Source organism: Panulirus ornatus, chromosome 19 (genome assembly GCF_036320965.1).
Source record: "Panulirus ornatus isolate Po-2019 chromosome 19, ASM3632096v1, whole genome shotgun sequence".
In the NCBI taxonomy this organism is placed as follows: Eukaryota; Metazoa; Arthropoda; class Malacostraca; order Decapoda; family Palinuridae; genus Panulirus; species Panulirus ornatus.
The window spans coordinates 61,384,983-61,403,509 of NC_092242.1; the positions used below are offsets into that span (position 1 = coordinate 61,384,983).

General features: G+C 36.2%; 1 protein-coding gene across 1 annotated transcript in view; it reads right to left on the reverse strand.

The window, feature by feature from the left end:
• Positions 1-7,092: 7,092 nt before the first annotated feature.
• Positions 7,093-18,527, reverse strand: part of GCS2alpha (glucosidase 2 subunit alpha) — a 32,479-nt gene continuing 21,044 nt past the window's right edge. Inside the window, exons 13-17 of the mRNA XM_071674030.1 lie at positions 16,771-16,939; positions 14,420-14,646; positions 13,657-13,827; positions 12,768-12,924; positions 7,093-11,447 (exon numbers count right to left, since the gene is read on the reverse strand). Coding sequence (XP_071530131.1) covers positions 11,326-11,447; positions 12,768-12,924; positions 13,657-13,827; positions 14,420-14,646; positions 16,771-16,939 — 846 coding nt within the window. The 3' untranslated portion in view covers positions 7,093-11,325. The remainder of the gene's footprint in view (positions 11,448-12,767; positions 12,925-13,656; positions 13,828-14,419; positions 14,647-16,770; positions 16,940-18,527) is intronic.

The window sequence follows — 18,527 nt, forward strand, 5'->3', positions numbered from 1 at the left end:
TGGGTGAAAAGTCACCCTAAAAGGAAGCATGAAGAATAAAAATCTCAAACACATTCCTCTACTTCTCGTACCTAATGTAAATGGTGGGTAATCACTTCATTATGAGTACTATATCACTTATGGATATCATAATGCTACACATGCATTCTGCATTCTAAAGTGCATTCATTCTGTACATCAGTCACATAATCATCAAAATTTTCCAGGTTTTTGCGAGGTTTTCCTCTAGATTATGCTATGATTTTCCATAAAAATCACATAAATGATTTACATGTTCATATAACTAAGCAACTCAAAAGTAGGAAGTGACTTGCACAAAACTTTACACCAACTCCTTACAAAATATATTTTTCATTCATTCCAAGAATTCTAGCAATATCAATTATGGAATAAGTAAAGTTGAATATTTTTATTATCATTATACTTAATCACTGTTTCCTGCGTCATCGTGGTAGCACCAGAAAACAGACAAAGAATGGCCCATCACACTCATATATATATATATATATATATATATATATATATATATATATATATATATATATATATATATATATATATATTATCCCTGGGGATAGGGGAGAAAGAATACTTCCCACGTATTCCCTGCGTGTCGTAGAAGGCGACTAAAAGGGGAGGGAGCGGGTGGCTGGAAATCCTCCCCTTTCTTGTTTTTTTTAATTTTCCAAAAGAAGCAACAGAGAAGGGGGTCAGTTGAGGATATTCCCTCTAAGGCCCAGTTCTCTGTTCTTAACGCTACCTCGCTAACGTGGGAAATGGCAAATAGTATGGAAAAAAAAAAATATATATATATATATATATATATATATATATATATATATATATATTTTTTTTTCTTTTTTTTTTGCCGGTCTCCCGCGTTTGCGAGGTAGCGCAAGGAAACAGACGAAAGAAATGGCCCAACCCACCCCCATACACATGTATATACATACGTCCACACACGCAAATATACATACCTACACAGCTTTCCATGGTCTACCCCAGATGCTTCACATGCCTTGATTCGATCCACTGACAGCACGTCAACCCCGGTATACCACATCGCTCCAATTCACTCTATTCCTTGCCCTCCTTTCACCCTCCTGCATGTTCAGGCCCCGATCACACAAAATCTTTTTCACTCCATCTTTTTTTTTTTTTTCATACTATTCGCCATTTCCCGCGATAGCGAGGTAGCATTAAGAACAGAGGACTGGGTCTTTGAGGGACTATCCTCACCTGGCCCTCTCCTCTGTTCCTTCTTTTGGAAAATTAAAAAAAAAAAAATGAGAGGGCCATACACACATATATACATACATATACATATAAACATATACACATATACATACATTTTGGAAAGGATCACAATTTTGCACTTGATCAAGATATTCCACAGGGAAAATGAAACACGATAAGTTCCCAAAAGCACTTTCGTGTAAAAATCACATCATCAAGGTAGACACAAGAGAGAATATAAGTCAGTTGATATACATCAAAGAGACGAAGCTAGGACGCCATTTGGTAAACATGCGATTGCCCAAGACATACAACTAGCGTTCATAAACTTATCATTTTACAAATCAATCAACAATAAAGTTATCGAATTTGTATAGACCATCACTAATATTGAGATTATAATTCTTTGTGTATTCAATGACAGAAGATTCAATGATATTTCTTGTGGTAATAGAGTTAGGGTTAATAACTGAGATGGCATTACTCCAGTCAATACAATGATCATAGTTTTTAACGTGATTAAACAAGGCATTTGATTCTTGCCCCATTCTTATACTATATTTATGTTGCTTAAGTCTAACAAAAAGATCCTTACCAGTCTGCCCAACATAAAATTTATCACAATTTCCACATGGCACTTTATAGATGCATCCAAGAGAATTTTCTGGTGAATTCCTGATTAAGATATTCTTTATAGTATTATTGTTGCTGAAGGCAACATTTGCATTAAAGGATTTAAGCAACATGGGAAGTAAAGTGAAATTATCATTAAAAGGGAGAAGTAAAAGACTCTTGGCATCAATGGTTTGGGCTCAACTCTATAAAATGTTTTCTTTGCTAACTTAAGTGATTTATGAGTGAAAGATCTAAGGTACTTTAACTTAGATCCAATAGAATATATCTTCTCAAACTCATCATCAATAAACTCTGGACTGCAAATATGTAATGCCCTAAGGAACATAGATAGAAATGATGATAATTTAACTCTGTCATGTTGAGATGAGTAATAATGGATATATGAGCATATATTGGTAGGTTTTCTGTATATGCTAAACTTAAACTTGTTTCCTTGCCTGTGGATCATGCAATCTAAAAATGGTAACATACCATTACTTTCATTTTCTACAGTAAATTTGATGGAAGGTACTAAATTCTTAAGTAAGGGGAGAAATTTTTGTAAATTTTCATTTGTTGGCCAAACACAAAAAACAACACCTACATACCCAAACCAAATTGCATTAGAAGGTAAGACATCCTTTAGTAACTTTGTTTCAAAAAATTCCATTTAAAGATTACTTCCATTTAAAGATTACTTAGCACAGGTGAAAGAGGGTTACCCATTGTCATTCCAAATTTTTGAGCATAATAATCTCCATTGAATTGAAATACACAGTCTTTTATACACAATTTTATCAGTTCAATGAAAACAGACTTTGAAACAAGTAAATGAATATCATCCAAGACATCTAACAAATATTCTAAAAGGTCATCAACTGGAACTTTAGTGAAAAGTGAGGAAACATCAAAGCTAACTAGTTTGAAATCAAAATTAACATTGATATGTTTAGCTTGTTGACTAAATCTACATTGTTCATGATATTAGAATTTGATACCTTACCCACTAAAGGGCTTAATAAAGAAACTAACCATTTTGACAACTTATATGTGATGGAGCCTACTGAACTCACTATAGGTCTTGCTGGAAAATTCTGTTTATGTTTTTGATAAGTCCATACATATATGGCAATGAAGGGGACAAAGATGACAAACTTTTGTTATGAGAACTATTACCTTTCAACAACAACTTCATTTCTTGATTGAAATGGGAATTAACTGCTTCTAAGGGCTTCTTACAATTGTAGTTTAGAATATGTTGTGTCATCATTTAAAAGATCATTCATTTTAGATAAATAGTTACTTCTGTCTAAAATCACAACAGTGTTAGTCTTATCTGCTTTAGTAATATGTATATCCTTATCTTTTTTAAGGTATTAATAGCTCTTATAAATCTTTTGGGGTTTTAGGATTTAGTGTATGCCAAGTTTGTCAAAACCAGTGGAACCTAATTGCCCTAAAAGATTTATAAGATATTAACACCTTGAAAAAAGACAAGGATATACATATTACTAAAGCAGATAAGGCTCGCACTGTTGTGATTTCAGACAAAAGTAACTATTTATCTAAAATGAATGATCTTTTAAATAACATATTCTAAACTTAGTAAAAATCCCTTAGAAGCAGTTAATTCCCATTTCTATAAAGAAATGAAGTTGTTGATAGGTAATAGTTCTCTTATCAAAAGTCTGTCATCTTTGTCCCCTTCATTGCCATATATGTATGGACTTATCAAAACCCATAAACAGAATTTTCCAGCAAGACCTATAGTAAGTTCAGTAAGCTCCATCACATATAAATTGTCAAAATGGTTAGTTTCTTTATTAAGCCCTTTAGTGGGTAAGGTATCAAATTCTAATATCTTGAACAATATAGATCTAGTCAACAAGCTAAACAATATTAACATTAATTTTGATTTCAAACTAGTTAGCTTTGATGTTTCCTCACTTTTCACTAAAGTTCCAATTGATGACCTTTTATAATATTTGTTAGATGTCTTGGATGATATTCATTTACCTGTTTCAAAGCCTGTTTTCATTGAAATGATAAAATTGTGCATAAAAGACTGTGTATTTCAATTCAATGGAGATTATTATGCTCAAAAATTTGGTATGGCAATGGGTAATCCTCTTTCACCTGTACTAAGTAATCTTTATATGGAACTCTTTGAAACAAAATTACTAAAGGATATCTTACCTTCTAATGCAATTTGGTTTAGGTATGTAGATGATGTTCTTTGTGTTTGGCCAACATATGAAAACTTACAATTATTTCTCCCCTTACTTAACAATTTAGAACCTTCCATCAAATTTACTGTAGAAAATGAAAATAATGGTATGTTACCATTTTTAGATTGCCTGATCCATAGGCAAGGAAATAACTTTAAGTTTAGCATATACAGAAAACCTACCAATGAATGCTTATATATCCATTATTACTCAACATGACAAGAGTTAAATTATCATCATTTCAATCCATGTTCCTTAGGGCATTACGTATTTGCAGTCCAGAGTTTATTGATGATGGGGTTGAGAAGATATATTCTATTGGATCTAAGTCAAAGTACCCTAGATCTTTCATTGATTAATCCCTTAAGTTAGCAAAGAAACATTTTATAGAGTTGAGCCCAAACAAACCATTGACACCAAGAATCTTTTAGTTCTCCCTTTTAATGATAATTTCACTTTACTTCCCATGTTGCTTAAATCCTTTAATGTAAATGTTGCCTTCAGCAACAATAATACTATAAAGAATATCTTAATCAGGAATTCACCAGAAAATTCTCTTGGATGCATCTATAAAGTGCCATGTGGAAATCGTGATAAATTTTATGTTGGGCAGACTGGTAAGGATCTTTCTGTTACACTTAAGCAACATAAATATAGTATAAGAACGGGGCAAGAATCAAATACCTTGTTTAATCACGTTAAAAACTATGATCATAGTATTGACTGGAGTAATGCCTTCTTAGTTATTAACTCTTTTACCACGAGAAAGATCATTGAATCTTCTATTATCAAATACACAAAGAATTATAATCTCAATATTAGTGATGGTCCATACAAATTAGATAACTTTATTGTTGATAAAATTTGTAAAATGATAAGTTTATGAATGCTTGTTGTATGTCTTGGGCAATCGCATGTTTACCAAATGGCGTCCTAGCTTCTTCTCTTCGATGTATATCAATTGATTTATATTTCTCTCTTGTGTCTCCCCTGATGATGTGATTATTACACGAAAGTGCACTTGGGAACTTATCGTGTTTCATTTTCCCCGTGGACTCATAGGAATATACATACATATACATACACATACACAGATATATACATGTGTACATATTTATGCTTGCCTTCATCCATTCCTGGCGCTACCCCGCCTCTCAGGAAACAGCATCGCTACCCCGTTTCAGCGAGGTAGCACCAGGAAAACAGACAAAAAGGCCGCATTCATTCACACTCAGTCTCTAACTGTCATGTGTAATGCATCGAAACCACAGCTCCCTATCCACATCCAGGCCTCACAGACCTTTCCATGGTTTACCCCAGACATTTCACATGCCCAAGTTCAGTCCATTGATAGCACGTCATTCCAATTCACTCTATTCCTTGCATGCCTCTCACCCTCCTGTATGTTCAGGTGCCGATTGATCAAGATCTTTTTCACTCCATCCTTCCACCTCCAATTTGGTCTCCTACTTCTCCTTGTTCCCTCCACCTCTGACACATATATCCTCTGTGTCAATCTTTCCTTAATCATTCTCTCCAAATGTCCAAACCATTTCAACACATCCTCTTCTGCTCTCTAAACCACACTTTTTATTTCCACACATCTCTCTTACCCTTTCATTACTTACTCGATTAAACCACCTCCCACCACTTATTGTCCTCAAACATTTCATTTCCAATATATCCACCCTCCTTTGTACAACCCTATCTATAGCCCATGCCTCACAACCATATAACATTGTTGGAACTACTATTCCTTCAAACATACCTATTTATGCTCTATGAGTTAACATTCTCTCCTTCCACACATTCTCCATCACTCCTAGAACCTTTGCCTGTCCCTCACCCTTTGGCTCACTTCCACTTCCATGGTTCCATTCACTGCTAAGTCCACTCCCAGATATCTAAAACACTTCACTTCCTTCAGTTTTTCTCCATTCAAACTTACATCCCAATTAAACTGTCTCTCAACCCTATCAAACCTAATAACCTTGCTCTTATTCACATTTACTCTTGACTTTCTCCTTCCACCCACTTTTCCAAACGCAGTTAAATATATCTTAAGAATAATTTTCGAGAGGAAAGAAAGAATTCCACCAACGTATTCCGTGCATGTCATAAAAGGCAACTAAGAGGGATGGGATTGGGTAGCTGGAAATCCTTCCTTCCTGTATTAATTTCCAAAAGAAAGAACAGAGCAAGGAGCCACGTGAAGATTTTTCCCTAAAAGGCTCTGTTGTTTGTTCTTGATGCTACACCACTCACGCAAGAAATAGCAAGCATCTTTGAAAGAAAATCAAAATGCACCTTTGGCTGTCGCACTCTGGCTGCAAGACCACCACACTTTGTGGGTTAACAGTGATGCCTCCTTCCCTCCTTCCACATGCTCTTTAACACACCCACAGCTTTAGTCCTATTTTCCACATTATGATTCCCTTGAGCACCTATCCCTGGAGACATGGGAAAAAGACAACAGCACATATATCTCCTGCCTGTCATTGAAGATAACTATGATGGGCATTAAAAAGAAGCTGAAAATCCTTTCCTCTAGTATTATTCTCAAAGCAGTATCAGAGCAAGCATATGTAAAGGAATCGACCCCATATGTCCTGATTTTCATTGGAATACTGCTAACACTAGTACAGGAAGAAATTTAACTCAATATTCTCAACTTGGTTTGTGAGTTTAATAGTATCAAAAAATTATATATTCGTTTATCTGGACTTTATTCATATTTAGTGGAACCATGTCACTGATGGCACATGATCTCAATGTTGCCGAAAGTTTGTGGTTTGTGACCATATATTAAAACCTACATTTGTTTATATTTTCTCAAACTTCAAGTTTCCATTACTTTATCAAATGCCTCTCTGACTGTCTTTTCTTTTATAAAAACATTATATTCCATTATCATTTCTAAAGAAATCTTATCATCTTTTGAGAATCAACATATTCACAAATCAACTGTTCACTAAATAAAAATAAAAAACTACTGGACAAAAACACACAAATACAATTTTCATCATGTCATATTGCTCCCATTACACTCACTGCTGATACGCCCTTTAAATGCATGTTCAGCATGTACTAATTCAGCATTATAAAAGAAAAAAGAAAAATTCAATGAAGAAAATATAGAATCTAAAGCATTCCATCAGTTCATTTCAATGGAGAGAAGCTACCTTTTTAATCATGTTATGTAGATTTTAAGGAACTTAAGTGTCTTAGTTGAGACATGTTAATGCAGTTTAACTTATAAAAGTATCAGCATAAAATGTCTATATTGTGGTCAAAACTGTGTTAACAATATCTGATATATTTATTCATATAAGAATCAATAAATTCACCTAATAGTATCCCCCCCTCCACTTGATCGCTGTTTCCTGCATTAGCAAGGTAGCACCAGGAACAGACAAAAAAAAGGCCACATCTGCTCTTATCCATTCTGCAGTTGTCATGTGTAATGCACCTAAACCACAACTCCCCATCCAAAGCTAGGCCACACAAAACTTATAAGATTACCCTGAAAGCTTCACATGCTCTCAATCAGTCCATGACAGGTCCTCAGCCCCAGTGTACCACACTGTTCCAATTCACACTATCCCATGCACAGCTTTCACCCTACTGCATGTTCAGGCCCAGATTGCTCAAAATCTTTTTCACTCCATCCTTTCATCTCCAATTTGGTCACCCCATTCTCCTTGTTCCCTCCACTTCTGACACATATAACCTCTTTGCCAACCTTTTCTTACTCATTCTTCCCATGTGACCAAATCATAGCATACCCTATCCTGTTGTCTCAACCACACTTTTTATTACCACATCTCTCTTACCCTTTCATTAATTCCATCAAACCACCTCACACCACAAATTGTCCTCAAACATTTCATTTCTAACACATTCATGCAGCCCTATCTATAGCTCATGCCTTGCATCCATATAATATTGTTGGGACTACTATTCCTTCAAACACACCCATTTTTGCCCTTCCGGATAACATTCACTCTTTTCACTTTCTTCAGTCCTCCTAGGACCTTCGCCCCCTCCACCAACCCATGACATTTCAGCTTCCATGGTTCTATTCAATGCCATGTCCAATCCCAGACTTCTAAAACCATTACCTCCAATTTTTCTATATTCACGCTTACATCCCAACTACCTAACCTTGATTTTATTCACATTCACCCACAACTTCCTCCTTTTACACACTTCCAAACTCTGTCACCAACTTCTTCAGCTTCTCACTAGAATCTGCCACCAGTGCTGTATCATTAGCAAACAACAGATAACTAACTCACTACCCAGGCCCTCTCTGCAAGACTCTCACATTTACCTCCCTCACCATCCCATTCATAAACAGCCTGAACCACCATGGTAACATCACACATCCCTGCCAAAGACCAACCTTCACTTGGAACCATTCACTCTCCTCTCATCCTACTTTTACACAGCCTTACATCCTTGATAAAAACTCTTCACTGCTTCTAGCAGCTTTCCTTTCATGTTGTATACTCTCAAGACCTTCCACACAGTATATCTATCAACCCTGTCAAATGCCTTCTCCAGATCCATATATGCTACAAACAAAGCCATCTTTTTCTTAAGTATTTCTCATCCAAATTCCTTAAAGCAGACACCTGAGTCACACATCCTCTACCACTTCTACAACCACACACCTTCCCCCAGTCTGATGCTCTTTACAAGATTTCACCCTCTCAAGTTATAACATACTAGGTATACTCAACAGACTTACACCTCTGAAGTTTGAACACTCACCTTTATCCCCCTTGCCTTTATACAATGGCACTATACATGCATTCCATCAATCCTCAAGCACCTCACCATGATCCATACATACACTAAAAATCCAAAACACCAATCAAAAACATAGTCACCCCATCTTAATAAATTCAACTGCAATACCATCCACTCCAGCCACCCTGCCACATTTCATCTTACGTAAGGCTTTCACCACCTTTTCTCTCTCAACAAAACCACTCTCCATGACTCTCACTTCACGTACCATCCCAATCCAAACACCCTACACTTGCCACTGTATCATTATCCATATTCAAAAGTCTTCAAAACACTCCACCTCTTCCTCACTACCTGTTATCACTTCCCTTTTGCCCATTTCACTGATGTTTCCATTTGTTCTCCTATCTTTTGTGCATCATTTACCTCCTTCCTAAAATATTATTTCATTTTATATTTTCCTGCGTCAGCAAGGTAGCAACAGGAAACAGATGAAGAATGGCCCATCCACTCATACACACACACACACACACACACACATATATATATACATAAGTGCCCACATATGCACATATACATACATATATATGTCAACATATACATACACATACACTGACATTACATACATGCACAAGTACACATTCATGCTTGCCTTCATCTGTTCCTGTCGCTACTCCACCACACAGGAAAACAGCATCACTATTCCCTGCTTCAGCAAGGTAGTGCCAGGAATACATTCAAAAAGGCCACATTCGTTTACACTTGTTCTCTAGCTGTCATGTGCAATGCACCGAAACCACATCCTATCCACATCCAGGCCGCAAAGACCTTTCATGTAAAATCCAGGAAGTTCCTTGGCTATGCACATACAGAACAGGACCAAATTTGTAGTTATATAAAGTTCAGCCTAATCCATGTGGAGAGTAAATCTACTGCATGTACTGAAACCACCACACTTAAGTTTGCCAATATATGCTGAGTGTTAAAGTATACCTATGTTCTTAAAGTTTTGTACAATATTCTTAGAACAGTCCTAATCACCATTATAAAACCAAACTGCACATATTCTAATACCACAATAAACAAGTTGTATACACAACTAGTGGGAATGATGCTGGGAATTCCAGTTCCTTGTTTGATCCATTCCATGTAAATGGGAATTAAGTTATATGAAATAATACTCTACAAAAGCATTTTATCCACTAGTAATTCAAACACTAGGTAAATTGTTAAATATTTTACCCTGTATATGCACAATTCTCAAAACAAAATTTTCCCATGTTTATCATCAATCAAACTAAGAAATGAATTATAAATTCTCACAAAATTTCTTAACCCATTCAGTGCTCTCAAGCAATCAAAATTATGATGTAATACAATTATAGGCAGCATATTTTACCATCATCAAATAGTGGAAGGAAAGCACCTGGAAAATTTTTCACAAGGCATTTTGTTCAGAAATTAACTACAGCCCTTAAAGCCTCATGACCAAAAAATTCCTGTGCTAATCTTATCTGAAAACCTCAAAACTTTTATATTTAGTCAGAATATCTTCATATAGCAGCTACAAAGGAGTGTGATGGCCAAAGCTGTCTCAGGAAAATGCATTGCTCTTGGTAAAGCACTACACAAAAAAGGATAGCAGTCTTGACTTACTTGCCATACCTACCCATGCCATCGTGTGAAGGATATACAATCCCATATACTATACAGACGTAAAAATATACACCCTTCCTTCCCATTAAGATAGCTTGTGTCATGACAGAGATATCCATTAAGATAGCTTGTGTTACTACAGAGATATGAAAAATACTAAAAATAAAAATATGGATTAAAAATCACAGAATTCCATCTGTAATTACTCCTTAGAGTAAGATCAACCAGCATGAATAATATGCATGATGTAAATATAACCTCTAGAACTTTAATAAATTTCATAAACACTTTCTGCGCAACTTTGTATCAGTCAAGCACATATATCTACATGTATACCATATATACATGCATGTTCTATATACTTATACAGTAATGTTCAGTTACACACAAACCTACTTTACATGTACATGGTAAAACAATATGCATGCATGAATACATAGGTATACATGGTGTGCAGATTATGTACACAAACACTGACTACATTTATGACAGTTCACCATTACCAATAACATCACAGATGAAACAAATTACAAAACTGCACCTGTTTATTGAGTAAAAATATTCAAATACATAACCATTCACACAGTACAAGAACCTGAAACTCTTCCTTGTGACATTCATTCTACATAATTACTGTACCACTTCAGCAACAACTTGCTGTAAATACTACTGCTTACTAGAACAGCATGAATAAATAACTAAACACTCTTTACACAGCCACATTTATAACACTTAATCCCCAAACATCTATAAAATTAAGTTTTCTCTAATAGAAGAAAGGTGATTTATTCCTTGACAATTAACAACTCATAAAGCGCTAATCTAATTGGAATTCTCATTGGATGGTAATGGTGAACTCTTCACTCATGCTCACTCCTGGCTTCCGTATAGTCAAATGACTTGCATGGGCGCCACTGCCACTCTCAAAGAAGCTCTCCAAGTCACGAGTACCTCGAGCTGTAAATTAAAATTAAGATAGGTCTAATAAAATCAGAAACCTTACCAAAGAATTATACACACAATGATATTATAAGCTTTTGAAATAAATTTCTTTAAAAACTTCAAAATAAAATCAAGCAAAGAAATGGAAGAATATGCCTATTAATGAAATTCTCAGTTTATTTACACAGCATATAGTATTCAGCAGTCTAAAACTAAAAGCTAGTAGAAGGATGTTGCACTGATTAGCTCAAAAAAGTTAAAGAAAACTAGAAATGCTAACATTTACAAATGAATGCAGTGTATCTTCTTTTGCACTCTCACTCACAATCATATTCACTATGGAAGGAGATACTACCAAACTCAATCACTACACCACCAGTCCTCTCAATGAACTTTGGTTCATTTCAAAGGTCATCTTCACTAAACCCTTATGATTCAGAGTTTAAGGTGTCTTCACTACATCCTTATCTTCACTTACATACTTACCTCATCTTCCATACGGCCTTATCTTCAGTACAAACCTCATCTTTAATATACCCTTTCCATCATTACATACTTGCCTTCACTACACTCTTAACAACACTGACCGAACTAACCCTTACTTGTACCACCTTCAGTACATCCTTGACTCCACTTACTCTAGACCATTCTCAACATAAATAGCCTTTTAACTGACCATCACGGGTCACTATATCCTTATCCCACATATTCCCTGCGTGTCACAGAAGGAGACTAAAAGGGGAGGGAACGGGGGCTAGAAATCCTCCCCTCCCATTTTTTACTTTTCCAAAAAAAGGAACAGAGAAGGGGGCCAAGTGGGGATATTCCCTCTAAGTCTCAGTAATGTGAAAATGGCAAATATGTATGAGAAATATATATATTTCATTCATAATTACTGGAGGATAAATTTCTATGAAAGTCTTGTGTTAAACATGACTTTTCTAAGGGCTCCTGCACTTCAAGGGTGCACTACTTCCTATGGCTGGGATATGCAGAATAAGCTGAAGTGAAAAGTTCTGTAATGAGACTGTACTCCCAATATAGACAGCAACTGTTTCACCTCACAAGCATACTCCCCCAACTAAAGCAGAAAAACACAAAAGTAAGAGAAAGAGCAATAAAAATACTACCCTTTCATGGAAGACGAAAAAAAAATGGCATTCCTGAGTTTAATCCCTCAGCATTTACCATGTTCACAATAGATTTGACCTTATATGAAACTGAATATGGCAAAAAAGCTTAAAAAAAGTAGCAAAAACATGAAAGCACCAAGTTATCAATCCTCATCACACACAAAATGTAACAATTGGTGAGTGATTCAAATAAAAAACTTACAGGCACTTTGTATAGTGACTTTAGATGGGCGTTTCTTCAGTCCAACAATAATGACTCGCTCTAGCCAAGATCCTGTCTCATAATTGCCAGCTGGATCTATCTTCTTTGAAGTTAATACTCCATTCTTGTATGACAAAGCCAAGTACAAGAATTTGCCCTGAAGAAAAAAGTTAAAATTAGGTAAGATATCATTACCTTTTTTGAAAGGGTCAAATATATCTAGTAAATCATGAAAAACTCAAGCAGCCATAAACAAAGCCAAGTACAAGAATTTGCCCTGAAGAAAAAAGTTAAAATTAGGTAAGATATCATTACCTTTTTTGAAAGGGTCAAATATATCTAGTAAATCATGAAAAACTCAAGCAGCCATAAACAATGGCTATAAATTCCTTCTTGCCCTGAACCAACAATTATTAAATTTTTTTCATCTGTTCTCTATCAGCGAAACTTCAACAAATTATTTAATTACGGTATTTCAGCTGGATACTTTCTTGCATTACTTGTCAGTAGTTCTGCTACTGACTTTCTTTTAAAGCAAATATTAGTACTGCATAAACAGCTCAGCTTTTACTGTCATTTCATTCTAACTGTCTTTCCCACCTTCCAAAGGCAGCATTAGGAATTTACAAAAAAAAAAAGACCATCTTTGTCATGCACAATACATTTTACCAAATATAACTAACATACAGAAATACTTTAATTTACGCATTCTTATGTATTCCTAAATCCTACATTACACTGACACGTCCAGTACAAATAGAATAACTTATAATACTATACTCAGCCTCATCACCGCTATAGGTTCAGTACTTCTGAAAGCACTTTTTTTAAAACTTTAAGCCTCAAACTTTACCTCTTATCTTCTTATAAACTTAATTCTCATCCTTACCTGCCTGTAGTCAAAAGTGTGCTCATCATCAATGTAGAGAGTCCCCTGAGCCTTCCCATCCGAGTCCAAAGCTACTGAGAGGGTGTAAGGATCATCTCGCATCAAAGATGATGCACGACGTACTCTGTCTTTGCGAGGTATAATGCTCCCACCTCTCTGATACACTGGAATCTGTTAAATACATCCGTATCTATCAAAAGGAGGTTAAGTATATAAATCAATTATTAACACAAGCAACATACTAACTCCAAGTAAACCAAAGAGAAAACTATACGGTTGGCCAGGAGCTGTTTGCATGTGTTTCATATTTCTTAAAACGTTTTTCTGCCAATATATTGTATGAATTTCTCATGTCATTACCAGCAGTGACATGGAAAGAGTTAAAGACATAAAGTCAACTATCTTTTAAAGCATTTACGAAAATAATACCCATTAATTAATACCTAAACACAAAACTGTACTGCTTTGGCATGTCAGCACTTTACTAATATCTGTGTTGACATTTTCAAACAATAATTGACCCTTTGTAAAATTTCAAGGTTTTTTAGAAGATGCAGGCCTAGTATTACACCCAACAATCACCCACTGTTTATTTCAGGCGACTACCAAACATAGATGTGTCACTTCTTTCCTTTATCTCCTCAAATGTAATTCATTTGTAAATGTAATCAATTAACAATTTGTATCAGAAATCCAAGAAACTATCTATTTCTGTAAGACCAACAGCACAATCTACTGTGCCAAAACCACAACAGTAAAGTACCTTGTCTCTTGGTGCAGACACTGTTGCAGTACTTGGACCTGAATAGATAGTCAAATCCAGCACATCATACCAAACACCAGGAGGGAAATACACAGAAGCTGTTACGGCTCCCTCATCCACAACTGGCCGAACAAGAAGAGCTGAGCCAATCAAGTGTTCATAATCAATGCCAAATGAAGCTTCATCCTCTGGGAAATCAACCCATATAGGCCTCATTGGTGGGGCACCTGCAAAAATTCAAACAGTTTAATAAGGTTCAATAACAATCTTTTATTACAGAAAATACTGTTTTATTATTTCATACTACTGTTATAATAATTTACAAACCATCAAGACAATTTAATAAAATAACATAACTACAAACATTCAATACAATGGCTTGGTCCTTTGATCAAATAGACTTGCACGGATTTCTGAGTACTTTCACCATAGGGGAACGTTCCAGTATTGTTTACCAATGGGTACATATTCCAGTTCAAGCAAGTAGTATCATCATTTGAAGCCCTATAGTTTAACTTTTGTAGATTCTATGAAGAAAAGTTAAAGACCATTCACAGTACTTCTGGTTACTACATGCTTATATGCATTCATATTTGGTGTAAGCTTTTATTTCATCTAACTGCTTTAGCAAGGTAGCATCAGAAACAAATAAATAATGGCTTCATTTGCATGCATGCAGTATCTAACTGTTCACCATTTTCATTCATAACACTGAATACTCCATGCCCCCTAACCATACCCTCAACTGCCACATTGCTCACCTTCGCAATCAAATCACAAATGGCTAATATCCACTCACATCAAAACTGCTGACACACTCACTTAGCTGCTTCCAAATCGTTTGCCTCTCATGATCTTTCTTTTCACCATCCATTTTCACCTTTAATCACATATCTACAATTTACTTCCTTATGCTTTATCACAAACTTTAACTACTCGTGCTTCAGGAGTAGTGCTATTCCTTCCTTAGCTCTTTGTCCTCTCATCAACCCCTCACTTTAATCCTAAGACACTTTCAAACCAATCTTTCCCTTTAACCTTGAACTTTATTTCACTTAGAGCCAGAACATTCCAGGTTTTCTTCCTCAACCATACTATCTATCTTTCCTCTATTCTCATCTTGGTAACATCCACACACATTGTCTCTTCTTCTCAAAATTGAAATACAAGAACGGGCAGGGGTTCCAGTTCCTCCCACCCCCCTTTAGTCCCTGTTTACTACACACAGGTGATACAGAAGTAGAATTCTTTCTACTTCTCCATATTCCCTAACGAATAGCTAGCTCTCCAGATATTCCACTAAAGTAGTCATTGATGGGGCTAATTCCCTCTCATCCTACCAACAGTAGTGTTCCTTAAGGTTCTGTCCCATCATCTCTCCAACTTCCAACCCGAATCATTGTCAGGCTGAAGATTCCATTTTACACACCAATTCACAAACTCTCTCCTCCTAATAATCAATCTTTTCCTAATACTGAACATAAGGGTTTCTCAATTCAGACCTTTACATCTTATAAGGGGTAGGAAGTAATCTGCTATTTTTGTTACATTCACTAGAAGTAAAATACCATTCCATATCTGTTTAAGAATATTCCATTTTCCTCTGTTCAATTTCAAAACAGCACAATTCATCCTTGTAATAGCATAAACACACTGCACATAAACAAAGTCCCCACTCTAACCTGGGAATCCCACATAATATCGCAGAGTCTACCTCCCAAAATCTGGAATTGTGATATAGGTGCCTTTATCATTCTTCTTATAAGCAGTTATTTCATACCTTTAAGGGATTCACTATCCTCATATGAAATAATGTTCATATTCTTGAGCAGTTCTTTCTTCACCTCTTTATAAGCAAGAGAAGAGAAAATGTCAATTTCAATGGCTTCACCCAACTTAAGTCATCCTCTTCTGTATGCCACAATATTGCTGTTCTCTGCTCTATGGGTATCACTTTGGCCAACGTTCTCATGAGCTGTCTGTGTATGCCCCTTCCACCTAGGTTTGTATCCAAGGCATGCATCTGATTATTACTTCCTACAGTTTCAGTATGGTGACCTGCCACTCTAGGACTGATTGATATGATACCTCCTCCACTTCAATAGCTAAGCAATGTATTTCTCTTCCTCCATTTTTCTTTCCCCCTTCCTATAGCCTATCTACCAATAAAACTCATGTCCACAAACTCCTGCAGAGCCCTGATTAATTTCTGAATATGTACTCTCTTACTTTTCCCTTTCACACAAGATGACCTTTGACTTGGGTATGTTTCCCCGTGCCAAGTTAACCATAAAAAATACAAATGGTTACAAAACAATTAAGATGAAAAGTATATATTACAAGCAGCTTACCTGTTAACTCGTTTTCATAGAAGAGAGTATACCAAAGAGGGAGATACTGGTATCGTTGTCGGAGAGCATTCCTAATAATGCGTAATGTTTCAGTATCAAACATCCATGGCTCACGACGTTTTGTGTCAAGATGTGCATGGGCCCTCATAAATGGCTGGAATGCTCCTGCCTGAAGACAATGTTCATTAGCAACGAGAAATAGATGCATCTCTCTAAGACACCCAATACTCTACTAGTCATTCCACTATTCTTGCACCATTTTCATTTATGCTGAATACCCCATGCCACCACTGAATGCCACATCACTCATTCTTGTATTCACATCCCCTACCAAGAAGAGTCAAACCCTTCCATCAAAACTGCCTGAGCACTCAATAAGCTCCTCCTAGAAAAACTCTCACTACCATACTCCATGACTGGAGCCTTCAACATCCAACAACAACAAAAAACAAAGAAACTATCACAGTGAACTTACATTCTTATCCACATCAGTCTCAAACTCACTTCCTTACCCTCTGTAACATAGTTCTATAGCTCCATCATTAATGCCATCCTACCTGTGCTATCACCCTCACACTGATCCCAGACTTTACCCCAGAACATTCCTATGCCATTCTACCCCCTTCCCACTTAACTAAGTTTCACGGTCATAAAATTTTGATTTCTATTATCAAATATAGCAATTTTCTCTCCATCCTCCTTTTCTTGGTTATTTCCATGTAAATTCAGACTCCCCAGCCTCTTGTCACCTTTTACAAAATACAGGATGTAGATGAGTAATTTTCTCACTCCCCTATACATAGAGTTAAAACAAATTTTATTTTGGTTTCAATACCATGTGAACATGCTGTCAAGTGTTATGTGAGAGAGTAAGAAGATTGAGAATGGAGAGACAAAATTGGAGATGGAAGGAAGAAGTGACAAAGATTTTGAGCAATCGGGACTGTAAATGCAGGAGGGTGAAAGGCAGGCATTGGATAAGAGTGAATTGGAATGATGTGGTATACTGGGGTTGACATACTGTCAGTGGACTGACCGAACATGTGAAGCTTCCGAGGATAACCATGGAAAGGTCTGTGGGGCCTGGTGATGCAAAGGGAGCTGTGGTTTCACAGCATTACACATGACAACTAGAGAATGGATGAGAGCAGAAGTATCCATTCTTAATCTGTTCCTGAACACTGTGAAGATGTGGTGTAGCAAAGAAGAGTATAATCATAAAATAACAGAAAAATAACCAAGCTAAATTCAAGGCTAACCTAAGAACCTAGTAAAGATAAGGATACAGCAGTGATGGCTTGTGCAGTGAAGATGAGGGTGTAATGAAGAGTACTGTGAATACAAAATATTCATATTTAGTTTCAAGGTCAGTCTTTGGCAGGCTTTGAATCTTGCTTTCTAAAAGAAAGGGCACTGTAGAGATGAGGGAGTAGGGGAGCATAGTGAAAAACTGATCTAAGCCTGGTTCTTGGCTGGCCTGTCATCTGCATTAATTGCAGCTTAGTGAAGATAAGGATACTGTGAAACTAGGATGTAGTTAAGATAAAGGGGTAATGAACATGAGTAATGGAAAAGTTTGTAGTGAACATAAGGGTGAAGATGGTGAGGTGAAGATTACAATGCAGGTGAGGGCTTGGTGAAGACTTCAGTCAATAAAGATGAGGAAGTAATGAAGATGTAGTTTTGTAAAAATGAGGGAGCAGTGAAGATAAGCCTTTCTGACCTGATCCCAAATTGATTCAGGCAAGTTTCAAGGA